Source organism: Morchella sextelata, assembly GCF_020137385.1.
Source record: "Morchella sextelata strain SCLS chromosome Unknown scls_11, whole genome shotgun sequence".
Taxonomy (NCBI): domain Eukaryota; kingdom Fungi; phylum Ascomycota; class Pezizomycetes; order Pezizales; family Morchellaceae; genus Morchella; species Morchella sextelata.
This window is the reverse complement of record NW_025408626.1, coordinates 1,065,176-1,091,313: the sequence shown is the minus strand read 5'-3', so window position 1 is coordinate 1,091,313 and position 26,138 is coordinate 1,065,176. Positions and strand designations below refer to the sequence as shown.

General features: G+C 46.8%; 9 protein-coding genes across 9 annotated transcripts; 4 read left to right on the top strand and 5 right to left on the bottom strand.

The window, feature by feature from the left end:
• Positions 1-308: 308 nt before the first annotated feature.
• Positions 309-2,794, bottom strand: H6S33_001698 (uncharacterized protein; the record flags this gene model as incomplete). The annotated part of the gene is made up of 3 exons (XM_044833054.1): positions 309-2,423; positions 2,517-2,619; positions 2,703-2,794. 3 exons carry the CDS (start codon positions 2,792-2,794, stop codon positions 309-311), a joined length of 2,310 nt encoding a protein of 769 aa, XP_044693759.1.
• Positions 2,795-3,483: 689 nt separating this feature from the next.
• On the top strand, positions 3,484-5,060 carry H6S33_001697 (uncharacterized protein; the record flags this gene model as incomplete). The annotated part of the gene is made up of 7 exons (XM_044833053.1): positions 3,484-3,595; positions 3,689-3,766; positions 3,830-3,841; positions 3,926-4,003; positions 4,061-4,079; positions 4,153-4,639; positions 4,695-5,060. The coding sequence occupies 7 exons, from the start codon at positions 3,484-3,486 to the stop codon at positions 5,058-5,060; spliced, it is 1,152 nt and encodes a 383-aa protein (XP_044693758.1).
• Positions 5,061-5,662: 602 nt separating this feature from the next.
• H6S33_001696 (uncharacterized protein) lies at positions 5,663-6,660 on the bottom strand (the record flags this gene model as incomplete). The annotated part of the gene is made up of 8 exons (XM_044833052.1): positions 5,663-5,706; positions 5,790-5,840; positions 5,900-5,971; positions 6,078-6,105; positions 6,182-6,204; positions 6,271-6,326; positions 6,427-6,434; positions 6,580-6,660. The coding sequence occupies 8 exons, from the start codon at positions 6,658-6,660 to the stop codon at positions 5,663-5,665; spliced, it is 363 nt and encodes a 120-aa protein (XP_044693757.1).
• A 420-nt stretch (positions 6,661-7,080) lies between these two features.
• On the top strand, positions 7,081-9,128 carry H6S33_001695 (uncharacterized protein; the record flags this gene model as incomplete). Its single annotated transcript, XM_044833051.1, has 4 exons — positions 7,081-7,923; positions 7,999-8,554; positions 8,650-8,996; positions 9,057-9,128. The coding sequence occupies 4 exons, from the start codon at positions 7,081-7,083 to the stop codon at positions 9,126-9,128; spliced, it is 1,818 nt and encodes a 605-aa protein (XP_044693756.1).
• Positions 9,129-12,893: 3,765 nt separating this feature from the next.
• On the bottom strand, positions 12,894-14,569 carry H6S33_001694 (uncharacterized protein; the record flags this gene model as incomplete). Its single annotated transcript, XM_044833050.1, has 5 exons — positions 12,894-12,933; positions 13,013-13,862; positions 14,065-14,152; positions 14,236-14,360; positions 14,488-14,569. The coding sequence occupies 5 exons, from the start codon at positions 14,567-14,569 to the stop codon at positions 12,894-12,896; spliced, it is 1,185 nt and encodes a 394-aa protein (XP_044693755.1).
• A 698-nt stretch (positions 14,570-15,267) lies between these two features.
• H6S33_001693 (uncharacterized protein) lies at positions 15,268-15,858 on the bottom strand (the record flags this gene model as incomplete). Its single annotated transcript, XM_044833049.1, has 3 exons — positions 15,268-15,461; positions 15,532-15,681; positions 15,741-15,858. The coding sequence occupies 3 exons, from the start codon at positions 15,856-15,858 to the stop codon at positions 15,268-15,270; spliced, it is 462 nt and encodes a 153-aa protein (XP_044693754.1).
• Positions 15,859-17,253: 1,395 nt separating this feature from the next.
• Positions 17,254-19,723, top strand: H6S33_001692 (uncharacterized protein; the record flags this gene model as incomplete). The annotated part of the gene is made up of 6 exons (XM_044833048.1): positions 17,254-17,442; positions 17,516-17,762; positions 17,847-18,448; positions 18,515-18,575; positions 18,634-19,181; positions 19,235-19,723. 6 exons carry the CDS (start codon positions 17,254-17,256, stop codon positions 19,721-19,723), a joined length of 2,136 nt encoding a protein of 711 aa, XP_044693753.1.
• Positions 19,724-19,762: 39 nt separating this feature from the next.
• Positions 19,763-20,837, bottom strand: H6S33_001691 (uncharacterized protein; the record flags this gene model as incomplete). Its single annotated transcript, XM_044833047.1, has 3 exons — positions 19,763-20,427; positions 20,538-20,699; positions 20,780-20,837. The coding sequence occupies 3 exons, from the start codon at positions 20,835-20,837 to the stop codon at positions 19,763-19,765; spliced, it is 885 nt and encodes a 294-aa protein (XP_044693752.1).
• Positions 20,838-22,379: 1,542 nt separating this feature from the next.
• On the top strand, positions 22,380-24,828 carry H6S33_001690 (uncharacterized protein; the record flags this gene model as incomplete). Its single annotated transcript, XM_044833045.1, has 7 exons — positions 22,380-22,822; positions 22,881-22,906; positions 22,962-23,357; positions 23,426-23,942; positions 24,006-24,330; positions 24,388-24,672; positions 24,736-24,828. The coding sequence occupies 7 exons, from the start codon at positions 22,380-22,382 to the stop codon at positions 24,826-24,828; spliced, it is 2,085 nt and encodes a 694-aa protein (XP_044693751.1).
• Positions 24,829-26,138: the final 1,310 nt, after the last annotated feature.

The window sequence follows — 26,138 nt, the reverse complement described above, 5'->3', positions numbered from 1 at the left end:
AGCTTAGGAATAATGAAGGCTGGTGAACGATGACTTGGTTGCGTGATTTTCACTCTGAAATGCTTGCGGGAAGTCCCTTTGCATGACGCAAGCTACCCGCAGAGCCGCACCCGATAAGCGACATAAGCGAACCAGGGATCTGGGTAGATGTATGGACTTAAGACGTTTCCAAATTTATTGATAAGAAAATGCATGTAGCTAAAAAAAAAAAAAAAAAAAAAAGGAAGGAACGAATAAGAACTTGAACCCAAACCCATATCCCGACACTCCAATATATCAAATAGACCTCGAGAATTTTTTCTTACTTTCTACCAATCAGTGATTTCCTTCTCCTCACCCCTGTTAGTGCTCGGCACCTTGGCTGCAGGGATCTTAACAGGCCCATTCCTCTTTCCCCTAGCCAAATACCCGCTTCCATCCAACCACGACCACTCCAGGGATCTCTTCTTCTCAAACTCAGTAATTTTTGCATCCAATTGCAACGTCAAACCAATGTCATCCAACCCATTTGTCAGACAGTGTTTCCGGAACTCATCAATTTCAAAGGTGGCAAGCTCGTTACCATCGGCGCCACGAACAGTTTGGTTTACCAAATCAACCTCGATTTCCTTCCCGGCGTTGGCCTCCTTCGCAATACGTCCAAGAACCTCAGGATCCTCGATGGCGATGGGTAGCATGCCGTTCTTAAAGGTATTGTTGTAAAAAATGTCAGCAAATGATGGAGCGATGATACATTTGATGCCGAAATCGAGCAAAGCCCACGGGGCATGTTCTCTGCTGGAACCGCATCCAAAATTGGGACCTGTGACGACAAGAATCTTGGATCTCCTGTAAGGCTCTTTGTTGAGGACAAAGTCTGGGTTTTCAGACCCATCGGGGTTGTATCGGAGCTGCCAGAATAACGCTGTACCCAAACCAGTTCTCTTGATAGTTTTGAGAAATTGCTTAGGTATAATCGCATCGGTATCGACATTTGCGATTGGCATTGGGGCAGCAATGCCCTTGAGGACCTCAAACTTTGGTAGTCCGAGAGTCTCCATACTGGGTGTCGATGCATTCGTAGCCTCTTGATCTATGGGGATGTCATCAATCCTGTCGAGATCTTCTTCAGTGACAGGATCCTCGTTCTCCGCTTGCACTGCGATCTTAGGCGAGCCCTGCTCCTTTTCGGGCTCCTCGCCGCCTGGGGCGTACTTCCTCACATCTGCTAGCTTTCCAGAAATGGCGGCGGCGGCAGCCATGGCTGGTGACATGAGGTGGGTACGTCCACCGGCACCCTGCCTTCCTTCGAAGTTACGGTTACTAGTACTCGCGCAACGTTCCTGGGGAGACAAAACGTCGGGGTTCATTCCCAAGCACATAGAGCATCCTGCCTCCCTCCACTCAAAGCCGGCATCGGTGAAGATCTGGTCTAGGCCCTCCCTTTCTGCCTGTTTTTTGATGAGACCAGACCCAGGGACTACCATAGCTCTCATGATGTTAGAGGCAATCTTCTTTCCTTTAACTATCTTAGCAGCAGCCCGGATATCTTCAATACGGGAGTTTGTGCACGAGCCAATGAAGACTTTGTCGACCACAATATCCTGCATAAGTGTACCTGCTTCGAGACCCATGTACTCAAGAGCACGCTCCACACCAGCTTTCTTCACCGGGTCCGTAAAGTCCTTGGGGTCGGGGACCGCTCCAGTGATTGGTACTACATCTTGAGGAGAAGTACCCCATGAAACAGTAGGAATGATATCTTTGGAATCGATATAAACCTCCGTATCCCAAATTGCGTCAGGATCCGACTTTAGGGTACGCCAATATTTGAGGGCTCTGTGCCACTCTGCCGAATCGTATTTTGGTGCCAAGGGCTTTCCCTTCAGGTATTCGAAAGTGACATCATCCGGCGCAATTAGACCAGCCCTAGCGCCACCTTCAATAGACATGTTACACACTGACATCCTAGCTTCCATGCTCAACGACCTAAACGTTGAACCGCAAAATTCGATGACGCTTCCATTGCCACCAGCGGTACCAATCTTCCCAATGATATGAAGAATGACATCCTTGCTTGTGACGCCGGGTAGGAGAGGACCATCGACCTGTACCTTCATGTTCTTACTCTTCTTGCTGATGAGGGTCTGAGTAGCAAGAACATGCTCGACCTCGGATGTACCGATTCCAAAGGCGAGAGCTCCGAAGGCACCATGTGTGGAGGTGTGAGAATCGCCACAGACGACGGTAGTTCCAGGCAGAGTAAACCCTTGCTCAGGGCCAACAATGTGCACAATCCCTTGACGTTTGTCACCAAGCCCAAAGTAGGTGAGGCCAAAAGCTTCAACATTTTCTTCTAGGGTAAGACATTGAAGGCGAGAGTCAGTCTCTTCAATGAAGGTTTTGGCATTTTTATAGTTTGCGCGGGACGATGTAGGAATGTTCTTCAAAAAAATGTTAATATTTGGTCCTTCTCTTTCTTTCTTCTACTTTTGGGGGGCAATGAAGCTTTTCGGGGGAAGGATCAATTGACATACGTGGTCTACAGTGGCAAGAGTGCAATCTGGTCGTCTCACAGATCGACCAGCATTTCTGAGGCCCTCGAAGGCTTGCGGTGAGGTGACTTCATGGACTAGATGTCTGTGGGAATAAACATAATTAGAACCAGCATTCCCGAGATAGCATAATGATAAATGAACCGATGCACGAATTATATGGCATACCTGTCTATGTAGATCGTCTGGCCATCAATCAGATGGTCGGCATAGATCTTATCATACAAAGTTGACGGTGATTTCTCTTTGATTGATGGCATTATTGCACAATTGTTTGGAGTCGTAAATGTACCAGTAAAGAGAGTAAAATGGATTTCGGAGATGGGTAAATGATCGCTTTTAAATACTTGAGACGGGGAATCGCGGTGGGGGTGGGGAGAGCTGGGGGCTATGACTCGAGGGGATGATTACTCGATCGCTTGATACACGCGCAGTCTGAGTAGAGTTGATTTTCTCCGCTCGTTCCAGGTAAGAGGGGTTCCACATTTTTTTTTCCTTTTTTTTTTTTTCCGTTCGTAACAGCGACGCTGCTGTTGCTTAGGAATGATCTGGATTGAAAGTATTTTCATTCGCTGATCCGAGCCAAGAGTTCCCTTCCAGGCGCTCCTCACATGCTCTACCCCGCCATGCACTCCGATACCGTAGTGGCTCTAGCCTCTAAAGATTTATACATGTATTTACTCTCTCAAGAGTACGGCAAACATAGCTTTGACTGCCATCTTATCTACGTAATCCCCTATTTATGATATGATATTTGGTGATCATGGACAAGCTAGAGACTGAAACCTTCGGCGCAGAGCTTCACAATTGAGCAGGGTTAAGGTACATACTTGAGATAAATTCATGAACCCTAACCTCTCACCCACCCTCATTCCTAATGCAATAGCCGAGAACCTTCACCCGTCAACACACACAAACCAACATCTACACTCCCAAGCAACTTGGAATAATGAGCGACATCGACGACGAAGATGTTCCAGTCTTGGTAGAATCAAAGGACGATGCGGGAGTGCTTGGAAAAGCTCCTATCACTATCGTTACTGGGTACTTAGGTGCTGGAAGTATGTGTGGATACAAAATCTTTCCTTCTTTTGCTTTGGAAGTGAAATATGTTGAGCTTAAGAAATCACTATTAATCTATCATCTATGTATAGAAACAACGCTTCTGAACTATATTCTAACGGAACAGCACTCAAAGAAGATTGCGGTGATTCTTAACGGCTTGTCACCCAGTTTCCTTAATTGAGCATGAGCAGTAAGACGGTTTCGTGGCTAATTTCATCTACTAATATCAGAATTCGGCGATTGTAAGTATTTCTTCAAGCTACTAAAAACTACAATTCGAGTTCCTTTGTTAATAGTGAAGATAATTTCCGTTTTTTATCGAGCAGCTGTGGATATTGAAAAATCATTGACTATTCAAACTGATGGCCAGCAAGTTGAGGAATGGTTAGAATTAGCGAATGGATGTAAGCAGAGCAGCGAACGGCCCCTTTATCTTCCGGTTTACTGACAATTTTCCTCAGGCATCTGTTGTTCTGTAAAGTATGTTTTGTCAGATTAGCTGTTTAACTTGTGCTTTGGAAAACTTCGATTTGACAAGTCTTTTTTTATATAGAGACATAGGTGTTGCCGCAATCGAAAATCTTATGGAGCGTCGCGGGAAATTCGACTACATTCTCCTAGAAACGACGGGCTTAGCTGATCCAGGAAACATTGCACCGCTCTTCTGGCTCGATGATGGCCTTGGATCCTCCATTTTCCTAGACGGTATCGTTACACTTGTAGACGCAGCAAATATCCTCCGTTCACTAGACGATACAACCATGCTAGAAGGAGAAGACCGGAAGGAGGGCGATGAACAGACAACCACAGCGCACTTGCAGATTTCACATGCCGATGTTATTGTTATAAACAAAGCTGACTTGGTAACGCCGGAACAGTTGGAAGAGGTTAAGAGTAGAGTCACTGGAATAAACGGGTTAGCAAAGATTGTGGTTACAGAGCGTGGCAAGGCGGAAAGGTTAGAGGGATGGTTGCTCGACATACAAGCTTATAAGGATGTCGGTAATTTGAAGACAAGTGTTAAGTCGACGCTTGATCCCGTATGCCTCTCTCTCCAGTTTAAGCCTTGAAAATTGTGGCTTATCTCGTGAGTAGACTATCTCGACGGTTTCTCTTGAAATCCCATTGCTGAATCAGAGACAATTGGAACTCCTGGAGATGTGGTTACGTTCTCTCCTCTGGGAGGGTGAAGTTCCATTTTCACCAGAACTACAAAGTGATAAGTCCTGCGAGGAGAAAGGAAAGCCATCGCTGCTCGATATACACAGATTGAAAGGGAGAATATCAATGAAAGACGGAAAACAACAGCTGATCCAGGGAGTCAGAGAGGTTTTCGAGATATTTGATGCTCCTAACCAAGAGGTATTTGATCATGTGGGCGGAAAGGTCGTATTGATAGGGCGGGGATTAAGTGGTGTAGATTTGAAGGGAAGCTTGGACTGGTTCATCTCACAAGACTAAGAAAATAAATGATTAGGCTGAACTATAGAGCTATATACATACTTCAACGGCAGAGCAGTTTCTTGTTTCTAAAGAAGCAAACTTTGAGGGGGCATGATGATTAATTGGAGTTCATTGTGGTAGTACACCCAGTGCTATCTCTTCCAGACTGCGATCTTGCATGGATCGATTGCTGTGGGTGCGGGGCTCTTAAAAGCAGGCGTTTTTCACTGGAATACCAGACACTCACTACATGTAATTTACAGCCGACTGGCCCGCGGATGAGGGATTTGGGATGGGTCTGGCTTGAATTGAACTTATTCTAATAGCAATGGCAAAAGGCAAAGGTGAAATATAAAGGTAATCTTGGTGACAGATTAATTATTCCTTATTCACTACCATATACTCTATATCGTATTAAATATTTGCTTTCTTTTCTATTGCATCTGTTGGCTATTGCTGATAGTTATAGCCGCAGCTACATGTAGTCAACTGAACCGCGAACACTGCCCACAATGCTGTTACGTGCTGACCAACCCAAGCTGCTATTGCAGAGCATTCTCATGTATCATCAGTATATAGATAACTACTCTACATAATTCTATCGTGGTGTCATTCGAGCCCTAGCGAGTGTGACATGTTGCCAGTTGATTGAATGGATTGACACCTGGGTGCAAATGCATAGGTGAATGGTAAATTATAAAACTGATATGTACATGTACATGTAGTTTGGGTATCAAATAAACTTACCTTCAAGTACTAGTTGCAGGAGTAGGAAGCTAATACGAGTCAAATTCCCAGCTGTTGCTCACGGAAATTAGCATTAAACAACTGCGTAATAACTGAGGAGATAGCCTTACAATCATGAATGATCCCAAGGGGGTCACCACGGACATCAGTGACTGGGGACTTCCGCTTTCTTCTTTCATTGCCTGTAAGTACCCCACCACACATCCAACCCAGCAGCCGCAAGCAAGGACCTCTGCATTGCCTAGCAGGAGCTTAAGGGCACACCATCCATCACCTACACCCAGTTACTCTGCAGTCGTCGCTTCGACGGTCCAGCCTCTGCAGTTAGTCAATCAAGTCGAACCCCAAGCCGGCTCAGGAAAACACTGAACCAAACAAATCCAATCAGCTACCTCGGTTTGGAATTCTGTTGCACCTTTGTGTTGTGTTTAGTTCCTTTTCTTGTTTTGCTTTTCCTTTAATTCCTTTCTTCGGCTTTTACCTCGTTTGCCAGCTTTCGCCTTGCGTTCTGTGTTTTTGTCTGGCTCAGACTGCTTTCTGTGCCATTCAAATTAACACAGCACAGTAACCTGCTACTTCTCTTTCCGAAATCAAACAGATAACCCCCCATACCTGCTTACTTACACACTCTACATACATTTTCTCCTATTCATACCACTCTCCTTCTCATTATCCGTCTCGTCTCCGACAGGTTCTCGTTTAGAAACAATATATCGACACCGTTAATCCGGCCTCTCGCAGCTTTGCAAGCCTCTCCTACATCCTCTAGGTATTATCCTCCGTTAGTTACTGCTGCTGGTCGCATCCCACGCGAAACGAGACACTTATCTTCGTCGCTTTCCATACCCAATCTTCCACCATCCCCCCTCATATTAGTAGCCACTGCCCAACCTAACGTAACTCAACCCATCCCACCCCTCTTTCCCTCGTGCTTTACCCTTACGCCCATTCACGCTCACGCGCCCTTCAACCCTCACCTGACCCAAGCGCGACGCCCGTCCGGAATTCTATTCCACTCCTCCGACCCGCTATCTGTTTCTACTTCTCCTTCATTCGTCCCTCGTCTACTCTCCTTACCTTCCTTCTAACAAAAGAAGGGCATAGGAAGTGGAAGAAAGACCACACAAAGAAATATAAGCCAGACTCAAGCAATACTTATTCAAGGAAATTCAATTTTCTCTGATTCATTTATCAATTTTGATAATCACCTTTCCTGGCAGTAACTCGCAGCTACTGGCTGCTTGAACGGAAACACAAGGAAAAAAAACCTTATCGCCGAAACACTTCAGCAATGACGAAGGGCGGGGTGACAACCGACGCGTTGGACGCAGAGCCTCTTCCCCCTATATCCCCACCACAGCACTCAGATCCCCATAGCAGCAACAACGGAAACGGGGCTCATAATATCAACGGGACAGATATGGAAAATGCGATTAAACCGGCTGATTCTCCACAAGACGAGGAAGATGATTCAAAATCCACTACTAGCGAGCAGGACAATGAACGTGTTCGGGAAAAACTCAAAAAGACATCTATCGCGAATGTTCGATCCGACTCCTCCCTTGCTGGCGAACACGGCGAGAAGGACGATGCGCTGAGCAATGCCGTCTCAGAAGCAGATCAAGACATGAGCGATGGAAAAGAAGACGATACTCGACGGCGGAGGAAGAGAAGTTTCGACGAGACCGAGGGCGACGGGGATGGGGATGGTGGTGGCAAGGATCAGCGCCCTCGGCACAGGGTTCACGAACGGAAAAGGAGTAGGGAAATTTCAGACGAAGATATGGCCAAGGCTGCTAAAGCTCTCAACAGAGTAAAGACTCCACCAACACATCCTGAAGAAGACGAAATCATGTCACAGGGTGAAGAGGAGGCAAGCACATCGATCACCAGCCCCCGAAAACTGGAGAGAAAGAGGGGCAGAGGCAGGCTCGATGAGGATGAAAAGGATAAGGAAGTGGACCCCAAAAAGAAAATTTCTAGGAAAGAGGAGGAATGGAACAGAGTAGTCGAGAAGAGCATGCCATCTACGAACAGGGGAACCACAAGTGTTAATGTTTCTACCTCTGGGATGGCCAACGGCGGAGACCTTGTCACTGTTGAAGCAGCCACTGTGAAGTCTTCAGAGGGAGAGGTAAACATTCGACACTCATAATGCTAGATGAAATTCTCTGGCACAAATTCTCTGCAGGATGCTGATTGACTATAGCAGCTCCCCACAAACAGCGGATTTGCAAACACCTCCGCAAAGTCTCCCTTTGCCACTGCAGGTTCTGGCGCCAAGCCACTTTTCGGACCAGGTACCAGCGCTTCCGATCTATTCAAGAATTCGAAATTCGGCGCCGCATCTTCGTCAACAACGTCTCCATTCGCATCAGCGTCTCCATTTGCATCGACAAGTTCGTTTTCTCCATCCCCATTTGGTTCTATAAATGCACAATCATCTGGGTCAGCGAGTCCTTTTGGAGCTGGCGGATTAAATTGTGGCAGCAAGGCCAAGCCCTCTGGATTTGGTATTGGGTTCAGCAGTGGATACGGCCCCTCTGGTTTTGCAGCCCTTGCCTCGAAATCGGGTGATGTTATTTCGTCGGCACCCAAATTAACGAAGCCGCTTGGTGGCATCTCAGCGAAGCCGTTCGGAGCACCTGATGAAGATGACAAAAACACAAGCGACGAAGACGATGAGGGAAGTGATGGGGATGCCGAAGAAAAGAAAGAAGAGCCCACAACTGATGAAAAGGCAGAAATCTTCACAGAGCAAGAGGGTATGCTATCATTATCTTCCCTGTATTTAGTCTATTCCTGAGACTTCATGGTTACTTACTTTGCTTTTGTTTTTTATGCTGACCTTTGGCTGTAGTTGTAACTGGTGAGGAGAATGAGATGACCATCTTTAAGACCCTTGGCAAAATTTTCTTCTTCGATAAAGAAAACAAACAGTGGAAGGAGCGCGGCCGTGGGACTCTCAAGCTCAATAGAACCGTTCCTTTCTCTGGAGATGATGATGAAGAAGCAGGCGCTGGAGAGAAGTTTAAAGATAGTGCGAGATTGATCATGAGGACGGAAGGGACATATCTGGTCGTTTTGAACGTACCAATCTACAAAGGCATGAAAATAGGCGGCGATTCAAGTGGCAGCGTGCCAACATCGAACCAATTGTACTTCATGACCCTGGAAAGCGGAACTCCGATACAGATGATTATTAAGGTATTCACTGTTGATTTACATACGCATTGTGAATGCATAGCTAATGGATTTTATGACTAGTGTAAATCAACAACTATCGCGAAGGAGCTGCACAAACATGTTAGCGACTTGCAAGAAGAGTTGTTCACATAGTTTTTTAAGAGGTTCCCATACTTTTCAAATTTGTTTCTGGTTCCCCTAAATTTTTCTTGTCGAAAAAAAAAGAATATATTAGGGATTTTTTTCGTACAGCGGTTTTTTTTAAAAAAAAAGGCTCGAAAAGAGTTCCTTGTCTTGGCGTCCTGGGCAGGGTGGCGGCCATGGCAGGTGGTGGAGTTTTTACCACCTTAACCTTTTTTTTTCCAATTTTTTTTCTTTCTATTCTACCGTTTTATCATGCATGTTCTTCAGTGTTTAAAGTTGGATCTTATATCTTGCCCTAAGTTCTCCTTCGCTGCATTTATATCTGTATACTGCCTACACCCACCTTTCCTTCAGGGTCATCTGATTTGGAGGGTATCTTTTGCGATTTTGTGCTCCTCCTTTGCCAGGTTCTTACATTTGTCTAATGTGCTGGCTGTTCTTTAGGAATGCTACTCCGCTAAGTTGGCATACCAAGGACAAGAAAGATACTAACTTATCTGTGGCTGTGTTACTTACTACTACATATTTGTGCTTGAGGTTTCTTTGGCGGTTCTTTGGGTTGACGGTTTGCATTTCTTTGAGCATCCGTGTTTCTTGTTTTGCATTTGAGTTATACAGCCGGCTGGCTTTTTTTAATACATCTGGTCTTGATTGGTGTCTCTTTTGTTTTGTTTTATCTACTTATTTATTCCATCCATGGTTGTGGACTCTTTTTCTTTTCTTTTCTTTTTTCTTTTGAATGTTGAATGGTGGGTGGTAGGGTGCCTTCCTCCCCTTGCGAAAGATTTATAGCCTACAATGCCAGAAATAGGGAAAGACTTATAATTGATAAATAACCCCCCCCCCCCCCCCCAGGCGCACAAACCGAATTGTGGGCTATGTATCTATCTGTACCAGAATAAACTCATCAAGAAAAACATGTATGGCATTGAAAATATAGCTCATCATGTGACCAAGCAATATCAATCCCACCACGAGTGTTCCTAAAACCTAGGCATATCTGGCTCCCTCATTGATAACTCAACCCACGGTCGTGAGGGGGCCGAGAGGGGCCATCTTCTGTCAATCGGTGCACGTGGATGCGGTTGCGCAGATTGGAGTCATGCTAAATCACTCGGTCTCCGTGTAACTTCATGTACTCCCCCCCCCCCAAACTCTTGCTGTGCACACTAGCCCCCGGGCTGTTATATACATGTATGTATGTGCCTTTGACAGTGCAGTAGATGAGATAAGCACATTCCAGAGTCCAGTTCAAGTTAGCATCTGAACTCATTGTGCTGCTGCTTGCTGGTGGTGGTAGATTTATGTCTCCCGCAAACTACAGCTAGCTAGAGCGTACGTATCTGTTCCCCCAACCAGTGGAAGCGAAATATATAGACCCCAGAACGCCTGACGGCACTTTGAGAGCGGATTGTATAACCTTCTTTGTGGCCTGGAGTGTTTCTGTTAGTACGTGATGTTGGGAACGGAATCGGGGCGGGGGGAATGACCGACTCCACCTGTCTATATAATTACATGTATATAAGTTACAATTACCCTATTTCTGACCCGCCCGGTACCTAGGAGGTACGCCCGTCCGGTGCTGGTGAGGGGGGAATTGAATATCCCAGATCGGCGCCGTAACCCGGGGTGTGTCCGCAAAGCAATACGCTGATCGCCTGGGGTGTTTCTCGAGCCGTCAATTACTTTCAGTGGAGAGGTTCGGTCGCCCGGAATGTGGGATTTATATAATTATTCCCATCTCACTGCTGCAGGGGATTTGTCTTCATGGCGAGAATGCCACGACTAGCTGGTATTGTGTTGCGTCTACACATCACCGTTCTGAAACGGTCTGGGATCGACTGGATGGAGTCTAACGACGAGCCAACGCGGGGGGGGGGGGGGGAGGTATCACATCTAACCCACGAGGAGGGCCCAATAAGCTCCAGAAAAAACGGCTATAAGTTTACAAAAAGTCATACTAAGGTATATATATACGTTTCACGGGGATCAGGCCCAGTATATATATATTATATATAACACAGCTACACCCCCACCCCCGGTGTGTAATTGAACCCATGACGAGGCGTCTACTCCTGGACCACACTCGCCCACACAATGTTCAGCGGCCTGGAAGTACATGTAGTACTCAAGGGGGCGAGGGTAAAGTGACCTAGCTACATAGGGGGACACCTAACCCTGGCATGACAATAACAAACCTCTTGTATACTGTGTAAATAGGAGTAAAAAGGTTGTATTTTGTTGCCGTGCGTGCTCCCCCGTCCCGGGCCCCGTATTACGTGTATCTCTGCTCCACTATTCATGGAACCTAGGGCTTATGACTTCTTTTCCATCCCGCTCGAGTTCTTGGGCGCTCATGCCGAGGCTTGTCTATATATCTATATATATAGACTCCGGTTCAATCGATATGTCTTTTTATATCTGACTCAAGGCTAGGAACTTCTCAGCCGGGTCTACAAGACCTATGCTGGGCCGGCCCATATACCTCTGGACTACAGTTCCCAGAAAGAGCCCAGGGTAATAGATTGGTTTATATCTATTGGTCTTCCTACTTCCGTCTATTACCTGCTACAACAATCATTGGTTCTTCCACCCCCTTCACTCTTCGCCCGGCCACAACGACCACACTGCCAGCTTCCTATCAACTACCCGCTAAGTGATTTCCTGATCACCATGACCCCACAGCCCGGTGTCAACACACCTGCAGCCCTCACCCGAACAGACAAAGGAAAGTGAAACGGTCTTTATATCTCTACCCCCACAGCCCGCGAGCCCACAAGACCCTCTTATACGCTGCATGCTGCTGCCTGCACTATGTATGTACACACCCGCTCCCGCTCTCCCGGCCTTTGCCAGAGGTGCAGTACTCTACGCGCATCTGTCCCAAGCCCGCCCACAACCCGCAACCGCGAGTATGCACGTAGATGGAGGGGGGTATAGTATAGTAACCCAACCCTATTGCAGCCATACACCTCCAGAACCTACAGGATCACGCTCTGCTAGGTTCCCGGGCGCGCGCATCTCCATATCACCATCGAGACGTGCTCTCTATACGTTTTTCGAGAGGGCGAGCGCGGCACATACCGCAGCGGCAGACAGCAGACAAGTCTAGACACGGGCTTTGGCCTTAGAATGGCGCACCCGGTGCTGGTATAACATTCACGATAACGACTGGCAAAGACCTCAACACCACCCGTCCCACTGCATCCCCTGCACACATACGGCCTGCAGCTGCACCAGCAGCCCCGTGACCGCTCGAGTGATAGCACATGATTCCCTCCTCCCCCAACCCCCGACCCCCAAGGCCGAGAACCGAGGACAAGAACAACAAACGCCACCCATAGTTTTTCGCGTTTCCGGACGCAACTGCTATTGCATGCCATACAAAAGATAGCCTTGGCGAGTTTTTTCTGTGTATGCAATAGCAGTTGCGTCCGGAAACGCTAAAAAACTACCAGCAGATGCTGCACCGCGGAGCACTGTATTTCCTGTTTACGGTCTTGAGGTGCATTTCCGACAGCTCCGAGGCCCGAGGCCATGCATGCACATCGAATCCCTGTAAGCAGGAAGAGGGAGCGAGTGAGAACCTGTGACTCAGGTGGAACGAAGATTTGAATACTGGTACAGCTGCTCTCTGATCTAGAGGACTAATGATTAAGAGAAGAGAAAGAGGATAAGAGAAGAATTGCTCGAGTTCTCGTTTCACTCATAAAAAAAGCCGATAAAAATACGAATAAAAGACTACAGAAAAAAGTGATAAAACGCCGTCGTGGTCTAGTCATCAAACGTCACTTCCTGCTCCTCCCATCTACTGCTATAACCGCAACAACCAAAGCAAATCAGTATATCATCCCAGACTCCATAACAAAAAAAGGGGGAGAAAAGTAGCTTACCCAGACCGATGCGACGCAATCACCGACAAGCACTGAAACTCGCCCGAAATGGCTGCCTTCCACAGCCTGATATTCCCGTCGTCGCCCGCACTACTCAACACGGTGCCCGTGGCGTTCCACGCAACCCTCCACACATCGCTATGGTGGTCGTCAAAGTCGCCGATCAAATCGACAAGCCAGCGCTCGTCCTCCGCGCCCCCGGCCGCATCGTCGCCCTCCGCCGCAGAAACCATATCATCGGCACTTCCCGCCAACCCCGCGCCCAGCCCCGCGCTCGCACCTGTGGGCCTCGGCCGCCGCCCACCACCAGTGGGATACCTACTCTTTGGTGCCGCAAGGCTCCCCGCGTTAGTCGTCAGCTTGAAGATGCGGACATGCCCGTCCTTGCACGCCGTAGCAATGAGGTGGTAGCTCCTGCCCATGCCTGCCGCCCAGCTGACATCGCGCACCAGTCCGCGATGTCCCTTCAGCTCCTCCGCGGGGCGGAACTTCCCGACCTTGCTCTGGCGGTAGACCTGCGCCTTGTCCATTATGCCGACGACGAGCTGCTCGCCGCCCCATCGGGAGGGGCAGAAGTCGAGGCAGAAGGCGACCTCGTTTTCCTTTGCGGGCGGCGCGGTGAGCGTGTGGAAGACGTCGACGGCGATCCAGTGCGTGAGGTCCTGGGGCTCGCGGCATTCGTAGATCTGGATGACGCCGTCGGTGGAGATGAAGCCGATCTTGAGGCCTGTGGAGGTGCCTGAGACGGAGTAGGCGGAGGTGGGCGGGAAGGAGATGTCATAGACGGCGGAGTGCGTTTCGGCTCGCATTTCGAATTGGCGCTTCCAACGGAGGTTGGAGCCTTTTGGCTCTGGAGGGGAGGCGGATCTGATTAGCTAGCTGCATGGCATTTCTACCTTCCCAATCATGAGACGCGTGCGGATGAATAGATGCGGGAAGTGGGTAGGTGCGTACGTGTAGGTACATAGATAGGTAGGTGGGGGAGGGGGAGGGGCTGGGTAGGTACATGTAGGTAAGGAAAGGGGGGGGGGGGGGTAGTTTCTAGAATTTACCCATTTCCTGCTCCTCCCATATCCTAACTAGGCGGTCATAGGAGCAGGTAGCGATGATCTGACCGTGCTCTGGCGGGCCCCAGATCACCTGGACGAATCAGCGACGGCACCGACGTGAAAAACGAACTGACCCCGCTTTTTTCTCTCTCTCTCATTCTTTTCCTCACACACCCTATTGATAATGGCATCGTGAGCCCGGAAGGATTCACTGATGACCCATTCGCCCTCGTCGTTCAGATCAAACACCTTGAGTCGCTGATCGGACGAAACTGTGGCCATGCGCCGGCCGTAGAAGTCTGTGAGCCCCCGCGCGCCAGCGTGAGTAAAAGCATCGGATTAGTGAATTGGAATATTAGAGAAAAGAAGAAGCTGTAGGGAGCGGCGAGATCTAGATAGCAAGCAGGGAGCAAGGGATGTATGTACCGTATGCGACATCGTGCACGAGGTCGTCGTGGCCGGTGGAGAAATTGATGTAGCTGGATTGGTTCTCTTTTCTTCCGGACATTGATGGGGGGGAAGGAGGGGGATATCGATAGGGAAGCTTTTTCGGTTTTCTCGAGACTGAGATACTGATACGTAGGTTACTGCTGGCTGGTGCTGCTGTGACTGGTAAACACAGAAGGAGTAGCTCTGCGGAAGGAATTGGATCGCAGAACGAACGGCAGCGACCCAATTGCGGGTGTTTGTTTCTTTTCGACGAAACAAGAATCGGGGAGCTCAACACCTGGGTACATTCCAGGCTACCGGGAGAAACGGAAAAAGAAAAGAAAAAACACTCAATCAATCCGTCACTGGTCAGCAATTCTCTTCTGCGACCCCCATGCAGAGCCTCTTGTCTCGCCTCTGAGCTTGGCAACAATATCAGATGTCAGATATCACGTTCCGGGAGATCTCGAACCACCGGATCAGGCGGGGAAAAAATTAAAAATAAAAATCTTCCGTTTTTAATATGTGCGAGATCTGCATGCTTCACCTTCGCTTCAAACTCTTCTAACGGACCTAAGCTAGGTATGCAATCATAAAAATAAAACTCTACCTACTCCCAAGCGCCATGCATGCAAAAGGTATGTACGCAAATAAGAGAGAAAAGGCTCCAGCAAATATTGTAGATTCACCAATTCCATCTAAGGTATCGGAAATAAGTAAAAAAAAAAAAAAAAAAAGAAAGGAAAGGAAAAAAGAAAGGAAAAATCTCCATCTGCTCTAATTGTCAACTACGCTCTCAAGCCCAGCGGCCGCCCAGAAGGCCTCCCTTTCCTTCAGAGCGTCTTCGGCCCACTTCTTGACGAACTCGTTCTTGATGCCCCTTCTGACATGGAGGAATTCTTTCAGGTCCTTCTTTGCATTGTATTTCTTCTCGTATTCGATGCATTGGCAAACAAGCTCAAATCGATCAACTGATAGTTTACGGTCAGAACCCAACATCATGGTATATATACTAACTGTAGAAGAATCAAGGGGACGCACCATCTTTGACAAAGATAGCCTCTTTAGTTTCACCAGTTTCGTACTCTGTCCACAAGCCCATGAACTCTTCGGCAATTGTTGGAGACATTGGCTTCAGGAGCTGTTCACAGATGTAATTCATGGTCTCGAGCTCCCTCCTGTATTTTTCCTCTGCGTGTAACCAGTTAATATGCTTGAAAAGGCTTGTCACCCACTTCGGGATGTCATACCTTTGGGAACGTTATCGGGTGGTGTAAGATCACCAACCAAGGCTTCAGCCATGTCGTGAATAAGTGCCAACTTGACACAGCGATCTTTATTGATATTTTCCTCGGGTGGGCAAAGCATAGTGATGATTGACATCCGGTACATGTGGTCTGCAATGGATTCTGCATTTTCCCAAGAAGGTCAAAATCATGCCCGGTTACAGAGATAGTAGGGAATTGGAGAAAGACCTCCGTTAATGATATCAAACCTCTTCCAGCCTTCTCTGGGGGTTGTCTTGAGTCGCTCAATGATATGCAGGAAGGCCAACGGAGAGCTTGAGGCCGAGATCTCAGGCAAAGGAATGGACTTTAAGACTGCAAAGGGCGATCAATTAGTGTCAGCGGAATTAGGTCTGACTATCTGTTTTCCAAGGTTGTTCTGGAATCATACCGGCATCGAGAGACCAGGTTTTAATGAAAGGGTTTGAGTTGGTATTTGCTAACAGTCAGTTAGAGGGGCTCCCGAGATCTTCATTGTCTATTGCGGGGAGGCACTCACGTGAAGTCTCTGACATGGTTAATCGGAATGGGTATTTTAATTCTTGCTGGGGCAGAATTCGAGGCGACGAGAATTAACGTAGTGGGTATGAATTGATGAACCGATGGAAGAAAACGATGAAGAGGAGCGGGAGAGAGAGACCTATAAGAAAGAGATGTAAGCATTTAAAGTAGAAGGATGAAGTATACTACATATAAAAGAGCTGCCGCGATAGGCAAAGCATACTTGTTCCCGGGAGCATCTAGACAGGGGCCTTTCGATGGAGTACCTACATGCACTACAAACTTGTGAGGTGACCTGCAGCACAGACTATGAAGCGACTCAACAAAGTAAATTTCAACGACACATGCTAATGCATGTACTCGAGATCTATAGAGTGGCCTTCTGGGCCCTAGGATCTTACATCAGTACCTGTAAAGAAGTACATGTATTTGAACCACTACCTAAATAGACTCGTCCCTACAAGCAGAAATCTACTCACCATGTTAAGTACTTAGAGCAGAATATCCCCAATACTATTATTCCTAGACTACATGTAGGTATGCACATAAATCAACACAAAACAGTCTATGACTAGAGTAGAGAAAATATATGAAGTGCTTAAGCACTTACTTGTACTTACCTTCATTACATCATAGTAGAGTATGGCGTATTTCAGTGTACTACATGTCGTTTTACAGAATGTCTCACACCAGGCCTCTAGAGCACGTTCTCCCAATTCAGTTAACTGGTATGCCATGTGCGAGCCGAGAGCCACAGCCAGCCCCTACCCCAGATCTCTTCAGCCACCAATATCAGTGCTTGAGATAATTCAGTGTGTGTAATCCTCAATTCCTGCACTCTTCATATATTTCATATCTCAGCTGAGCCCCAACTATCCATCTAGATATACCGGCAGTATCCAACAATAACTCACCACCTCCCCCCATTCTCCGTCATCCCGCACCTTGCCGCAAGTCGTGATCGTGCAAATCTCCAATGAAGTCACCTTCAACTGCCGTCTCGCTACTCCTCACAAATCTACAGCTTCTGGATTATGACAATGACCCCGAGCAATCCTTCCCTATCACTTCCGACGTATTCACCTCGCTGAAAAACAAGGGTAAAGCCTTCGAGCACATTGCCTATCACCTATTCCACATCCTTGACCCAGAGGAATGTGCTATCGTATGCGGCTTCCACTCTTACTGCTTGGTCCAAAATAAACAAGGAAATCATGCTGATTCCAGATCAATACCAGAGGTTGGATACATGCTGGCCAATATTCGAACCCGCCCAGTCGCGTGAATTGCGCAACGCCGTCTTTAAATGGCTCTCGGATCTCAAGAAGAATGGCCAATTAGGGGGAAACGTTCTAGTTCGGCGGACGCTGTTGGACGATTGCTCTGGGGATCGATACGAGGAATTACTACTAGCACTATCCACATATGTCCTACGAAATCAACTCGAGAAGGGGGATATCCAAAATGCAATTTGCAAAACGTTCGGTGCGTTCGGCAAGAAGTAGCGCAAGTCATTGCTATCGCTATCTCGGTTCCCATGTGTTTTGGAGCTAATTAGTATGAGCACAGCCTATAAACAAGCATCCTCGCTTTCCCCTTCACCCAAAGCTCTGGAGGCCTTGATATTAGCACATGAATCATCACTGACACGTCTTCTCCATTCACGCCGTTTGTCAAAATCGCAATGGTCTTCATTCGCCGCATTTCTAGACTCCAAGGAGTTACAGATTTCGGTAATTTCAGAAACCCTGTCGCAATTGACTACTAGAGATCAACCAACGATTCTCCCAAGGGGATACGAAGAAGAGGTTTTGCGCAAATGGAGGAATAATTGGCTTGGTGATCAGAGATGGCTCGAAATTTTATTGAAAGGCGATCCAGAGTACATGAGAGACCAATTTTTTGAGCTGCCATTTCACAAGGCGTTGAGCAAGCATCATCATTTCAAGAACGGGCTGGTCGGCGTGAGAAATGGAGACGTTAGCCTTCTAGCACTAGAGAAGCAAGTCCAAGAGCAAAAGAATAGATTGAGAGAGCTACGTCAAATAAGAGAGGAGGCTCTGAGGGCAACCCCAAGATTTGATTCTACAACCCTCCCTGGTAAGGCGAAGGCTGGATCGGATGCTCCGAACGAGAAGACATGCTTGAAGGTGGTTTTTGACCAACATCAGGTCGGTATCACGAGTTGCATAACATTACCCTACATCTGCCTGCATCCCATGACTGACCTATTACAGAGCCTGCACAGTGGCCAAGTAAAAATAGCCCATGGGTATATGGATGGTCAGAGGAACGAATGTATGGTTTCATCACAAGCGACCAGTATAAATGAGCCTGCCAACTGATGTCTTGCCAGATACCGAACTCATGGACGCTTTGCGTGAAGACTTAACGGCGGCCGGAATACCTGCAAGACGCGAAGTAGCTACTGTTTCACCGGAGTACCGGCTCCATCCAGTGCCAAGTAGGCCGGCAATTCAAACGGAAGTACCGGGATTTGAAAGAAAGGACACGGACGGGGATGAGGAAATGCCTGATAGTGAATTACCAGAAAGTGAATTATTGATTTCCGATTATTCACGATATGGAAACGAATCAGATATTGAAATGTCCGAATCACCTCTACAAAGGCCCTATGACCACCAGGATAATCCTTTGATAAAGGTTTCCCAACAAATTGAGGACTACGAGCCGCAGCCAACAACCCCTAGCGATGCCTTATATCAGGATAATGATGACGAAAATGAGGGATTCAGTGAGTTCGAGGGGTCAATAGTCATTCCTAATCTACAATCAAGTCATGTAGACCCTGCTTCCCCACTGCCACCACCACAAAGCAAGCCACGAATGCGGGATTCGTTGGGATTCGAGGGGTTTGGGGACGATGAGCTTCTAGCAGAACAGGTAAATAGGGCTTGGCAATCAATTGATAATGTAAACTTACAAGGACTTATTAGATTGTGTCAACTATGGCTGCAACCAACTTTTCGCCAGAGAAGCCATCTCCACTCAAGAGAAACCAGCAGCGGCACGCTTTTAGGCCTCCAGCCTTGGATGACACGTTTGAGATGGATGAAAGTAGATTAAAACTTAACATCGGTCAACTGCAGAGCACACAGTATGAGAACAGCGAGCAGTCATCTTTTTTAAATTCACGTAGAGATAACTTTTCTACACCGATAAAAGCTCCACTCGCTTCCCCAACTCGTAAAGAAGATCTCTTACGATCAACGGACTATAATTCCGTCTTTAAGTCTCGACCGAAGATAGCCGTGTCCCCAATTCTGACACCGGCTGGTGGCTCGCCGTTACCAAACTTATCCCTAGTTTCTGGAATGAGCATGAATCCAGAAGCAGTATTTTCAGAGGACGACATGGCAGACTTTGCGGCGGGCTACGCTGCATCGCCGCTGATTAGGAAGAATGCCAGAAAGAGGGATATGTAAGGGTAAGTACTCTGCAATATGGGAAAGAAATGTTTAGCTTTAGGATCGTTCCAACCCAGAGCGAAGTATTCCAACATGTACACTGTATCCTGATGTAGACCTCAAAGAAGGGATTAGATGGTCATCGTGGATGCGGTATGTGTGGAATGCTTTTTGAAATGTTTCAAGCCAATTTTCGAAGACTTCTGGTGATCGGAGCTCTTGAGCGACTATTGTTACTGCTGGGGATATATTCGATTCTGTATTGCTTCGAGATAGAGAGCATGCATCTATGCAGGTATCTACAAAGGGCTTGATGAGAGCTTCGTTATATATGGTATCGCAGGCTATTACAGCAGAAAATGAGGTACCAGCTTGTAGTGCTGGATGGTATCGAACATCATCAGTCTCCCAGTCTAAAGAAATTGCTGATATGTTCGGTATATGGCCAGTTGTCTTTGTAACTTTGCCCCGCCGCTTTGATGGTGACTTTATTGTTTCTGGTAAATTCTCATCCAAATTCTTTTGAGCAAGCTTCATAACGTATTCCTGGTCACTGTGGTAGTATTTTCCAACCCGTGTGCCCAGCGTCAGTGCAAGGACGGCTGCTGAACCACCCCCGAGTTCTAAAACCGATGATGATGCCGTAAGGACTCCATGGGTAAAGAGGATATTATGTTTGTCACATATCCATTCCGCAAATATAGGGGTGACCTTCCATAGGACTATACGCAAAATATTGTCAGCAGCCCTGGATGTAAAATTCAAAGTTAACGAAGGTTTGTAGGTTATGGGTCCTAGGCTTTGATTCCAAGGCTAACCCGCGCAAACATACCGGCACCTGTTGTACCTCCTTGACGAGTGGAAGATAAGAGTGTTGGGGACTGATAAATTGTCAGGTCTTGGCCAGCAGCGGTCACAGATATCGAAGAAGCACTGCTGTCCAGAAAGCCAAGGTTTCTTGAAGATGGAACTGTTGAAAAGAGGAGAATGGACTCTGGCGCCGAGACCTCGAACGTCAGCACCAGTATTAGTTCAACCAACAGATAGTGGGTTAGGGGAATTTGGGGAGGCAACCTTCATAGACATCCACAACCTCTTCACCGAGGAGCGACAGGAATGATTCAACAGTCATGCGGGCGAGGAATCTCAGCCTTTTCAATTCAGTTGGTGGGGTGTCGAAGGAGACTCTGGGGAACCCTGTCCAGGGATGGTGGGGTTTTTACTTTAGCGTATGGGTAGTCGACGATCGCGAGATGGCTGCCGAGTCTGTGGCTTTTCTGAAAACGTCTGTGCCAAAACATAGAGTATCAACTGGCCCAGAGCTAGTATGCATGTTCACAATTATCACCCAAATTGCTTTTTCCTGTATTACACACCGATAACATATGCTCTCTAGCAAGTGATAATTGCAGCTAATTACATGTACTCAGGTTCTCTGAAGATTGTAAAGACTGTGTTTGATTGATTCGCCCAGCAACCCGTGCACGCGTGTCTGTTGTGTTCTACTGAGCTACATGTAGTTATTTGCAACGGGTACGGGTGTATCGGTATCTGTATCATATTACAAAAATCCCCGAAAGCCTACAAAAACCGATTCCAACTGCACATACATGTATTCTCAAAAACAAAGTCCCCATGATACCACTGATACGAGTAACTGCAGGGGGCTGTATGACGGCAGTATCCGTACCAAGAAGCTAGGTTTCTTGGCTACTCCGCATTCACACACACAGGGAGATTCCTAGAGACGGGCTTTCAATCATGGAATGGAATATTGACATACTCGGGGCAGGTAAAAAGTACCGGACAATGCAGGTTTTTGGTTCACCAATGGGTGCGCGTGCTAGGCGTGAGCTACTGCAAAAAAGCCCAGAGACAAAACTTGCATTGTCCGGTACTTTTTACCTGCTCCGAGTACATGTACCTACATGTATGAAGGTCTAAGATTCACAGGTTCCGAGGTTCAGGTGCCAGGCTGTGCTACCTAGGTTCGTACTAGAGTTACTGATTATTACGCCCCGAAAAGTGTTGGGAACGAACGAACTTGATATCCTCACTTTAATTATGACTTGTAGCTGAGTGTGTGGGTATCGTGACTCCGCGAAGTGAGCCTTCGTGCGACTGCCGAGAAACATGATCTCGACAAAGGAAACAGTGTAATTTTACGCAACCAGTGCAAAGCAAAGGAAATTACATTTCTACCTACTGGACATCTGCAGTCTTCTATGATGTATCTACCTACACGTACCTACTTGACTGGTAATACCAGCCAGGGCTAGTAACATCTGATACCGAAGTAGGCTGGCGTTCTCCGTTTCTACTGGGATACGGTCAAAGGGCACCAATCACGCTGTTTGAACGAGCGACGTCTAGGAAGCCGAAGGTCGCTCGCTGTATGCGTGGCCAGTTGCCACAAGCAATGCACTCTTGCTTTTAGTACTGGTGCAGTCTCGCCTAAGTGCTGCCAACCCCCTTCACTTACATAAAGCATCAGCATCCCCACCGTAAACCAAGAGACCTTCCTGTATCCACGACCTCATCTCTTACTCACTCACTCGCAGTAATTGAAGTCATTCAAGTAGTTTTGTCCCTTTTTTGACGAAGACTACTTCCTACCTCCGTCTTTAACTACCAATACTATACTTTTGCTTCACGCGTCATAGGTGTTGTCGTCATGGCCAGCCAAAAGAAACAGGTCTTGCAACCGTGCATCTCCAAAAAACCTCCCTTCAACGTCCAAGTCCCCAATGTTACTCCAAAGGAAGGCGAGGGCATTCCTCGTCGTCATCCTGGTTCCATCAACGGTTTAAGAAGCCGAATGGAAGAGGACATTAGGACCACTTACGACATCGTCAAGCGTGGAGCCGCGAAGTTTGGAGATGCACAGGCCCTCGGCACCCGAAAGCTCATCAAACTTCATGAGGAGCAGAAAATGGTCAAGAAAATGGTCGATGGGGTTGAACAAGAAGTTCCGAAAAAATGGCTTTATTACGAAATGAGCGAGTACTCGTACATCTCGTTCAACCAGTATTTGGCTCGTGTGAACACAATTGGTTCTGGACTCAGGGCTCTTGGCCTTGAAAAGGAAGATCGTGTTCAAATTTTCGCTGCTACTAGGTAGGGTGACATTGAATTCATCGCTCTTTCGGGGAAATTTACGCTTACTGGAATATAGCATAAACTGGCTTGGGATTTCACACGGTTAGTGTTTTCTTTTTAAACTTTATTTAATAATCTTGCTGAGATGTAAATATAGGTGCCGCTTCCCAGTCGATGCCAATTGTCACTGCATATGATACCCTTGGCCAATCTGGACTCACCCACTCGCTTGTACAAACCGAGTCAAAAGCCATATTTCTTGACCCTCACCTCTTGCCTCAGCTTATGAATCCGCTAAAGGAGGCGACGGAAATTCGTTACGTTATTTACAACAGCGAAGGCGTCGTCGAACAGGATCATATTGACGCGTTGAAATCTAAGTTCGAGAAGCTTAGAATTCTAAGCTTTGATGAGCTTTGCAAGCTTGGAGAAGAAAATCCCGTCGAGCCAAACCCTGCTGGACCAGAAGATCTCTGTGGTATCATGTACACGTCTGGATCTACCGGTACTCCCAAGGGTGTACCACTTCTCCACAAGAATGTCATCGCTGCAGGTACAGTACTTATCAATCCGAGAAACTATCACAGTTCACGCAGGGTTAATGTTGAAACTTTTTTCTAGTTACTGGTGTAACGGTGATAGTTGGTCCTTATATCGGCCCCGGCGATTTCCTGCTCACCTTCCTTCCCTTAGCTCATATTCTCGAATATGTTTTTGAAAATGCCTGTCTTTTCTGGGGAGGAACAATGGGTTACGGAAGTCCTAAAACTCTTTCCGATAGATCCATGCGTAATTGTAAGGGTGATATTACCGAATTCCGCCCCACTATCCTCGTTGGAGTTCCTGCTGTATGGGAAACAGTCAAGAAAGGTATTGTTGACAAGGTGTCACTTCTGCCACCTCTGAGCCAGAGGCTTTTCTGGGGAGCTATGTCACTCAAAAATTTCATGCTACAATCCGGAATTCCCGGAGCAGGCGTGTTGGACTCACTTATCTTTAAAAAGATTAGAGAGGCGACTGGTGGAAGATTGAGGGTAACTATGAGCGGAGGAGGACCTATCGCTCCAGAGACTCAACACTTCATCAGTATGACCATTGCTCCTATGATCATTGGCTATGGGTTGACCGAAACCTCTGCGTAAGTTCCCCTTTCCAGGAACTACTCTTCTCTCAGTTTTCTGACTGTCATCATATTATATAGCATGGGTGCCCTCATGGATCCTTGCGAATGGAACACCAAAAGTCTTGGGACTGTGCCTGCGAGCATTGAGATAAAGCTTGTCGATTTTGCAGACGCCGGATATTTCACTGCAAACAAACCCGAACAGGGTGAGATTTGGATTCGTGGAGATGCAGTTGCTTCCCACTACTTCAAGAATGAAGAGGAGACACAGGCAGCCTATGAAGATGGGTGGTTCAAGACTGGAGATATTGGTGAATGGGATGCAAATGGTCACTTGAAGATCATTGACCGTAAGAAGAACTTAGTCAAGACCATCAACGGCGAATATATTGCTTTGGAAAAGGTAATCAAGCCACTGACAAGCGTGAACTTTGTGGCAAAATTCTGATCTTATTTTTAGCTTGAGTCCCTTTACCGTGCCTCCGCGGTTGTAGCTAATATCTGCGTTTATGCGGATGTAACGAAGACAAAGCCCGTTGCGATCATCGTTCCAGTCGAAGCCACTCTTAAGAAGATTGCAGGCGATAATGGCATCGAGGGAGATCTTGAAACCCTCGTTCACAACCCCAAACTAAACAGCATCGTGCTTAAGGAGCTCATCGCATCGGGTAGGAAGGGAGGTCTTGCAGGTGCCGAGTTGATTCAAGGTGTTGTTATGTCCGATGAGGAATGGACCCCACAGAACGTAAGTCTTTCCACTTCCTGGAAATCATAAGGGCATATCGTTAATATAGTTATGAATGGATAGCAATTGGTCACTAGTGCCCAGAAACTGAACCGCAGAGGGATTCTTGAAAAGTACAAAAAGGAGATTGATCACGCCTATAGTACTAATTCATGAGTTATTAGTGGGGGGTTAAGTACCTTTAATTTCATTAATTATTTGAGTCGTTTTCTTGGGGTTTAAATGTAAACCTATCGTGGATGGATGATTTATTCCTTCATGCTTTAATGCTTTTTATTTTATTTCTGTAGTTTGTTATTCATGCAATTTGTATCTTGCAGGGAGAGGAGCCTGAATATCCGAGAGCTATGATTTGAATTTGATGAGGACGATGAAAGGGATGGGGGTAGGTAGTTAATTTTTTACCATTTTTATCATATAAAATTTATATGTTGTGTAATGGTTGCGGCTGGTTGATACTCAAACTCGATTTGAGCTAAGGTTAGACGGCTTCCCTGGCCATTCGGACACCCTCCTTACTCGGACAGTTAATTTAGAAGATCAACCTTATAACCGGCTTCTGTATCTCCTCTCCACCAATCATCACCGACTATCCAAGTGGCTAGGGAAGTCGTCGTTGAAATATTAGATCATCCAGGAAAGCGCAAAACTCTATTGAATACCAAGATCATGGGATATCACTCGTCTCTATCACACACAACGTTATAAGGATTCAAATATGCTAAACAAAACCAGGCTAGAGCATTGCGTGCTAAGCATTAATTATTAAAGACAGATACCAATCTCAAAGAGTCCCCATTTCCTTGTGCCTAGACAGTATCTGGTGTCCTTGGCATTGGAGAGGTTACCGGGTTATCTTATTATTATTATTAAGCCTTATATACATGTACTACTACGGCTGTATCTGGATCAGATCAGCATTAATGACAGATGGTTGCGCTATATGCATAATCAATAGCAGCTCCGTTACCTCTCTCGGCATTTTGCACTTGTATGTGTCCTCTTTCTTCTCTCCTCGCCATCGTTACATAAGTTATGGGCAGAACACAACTACTTTATGCGCTCAATCCCAAGACTTATAAGCATTTCAGTTATTTATCAAACTATCAATTTATAACCATAAGCGTTTTTCATCTTGCCTAAATAGAGTAGTTAGGTATCTCTGTCATCACGAAAGGTTTCTATTGGCTGGTTACATGTAGTGACCCCCCATCTCTATCCCTTCGCCTGTCGACAAAATGCTGCCCACTCAAGAAAAAGCAAATCTAGTGTGGCTTTACTAACAGATCTCCCATACAAATTTAATTTCTCTATTATAGGGGGGCAGCAATCGACAGACAAAGGGATAGTCCGATGGGCTACAGCTGTCGATAGACAAAGAACTGATTCCACTAGGGTCCGGGTTCGAGTGCATTAAGGGATTGATTGATTGATAATTTATTAATTGTGTGTAGCTCGGAGGCGGA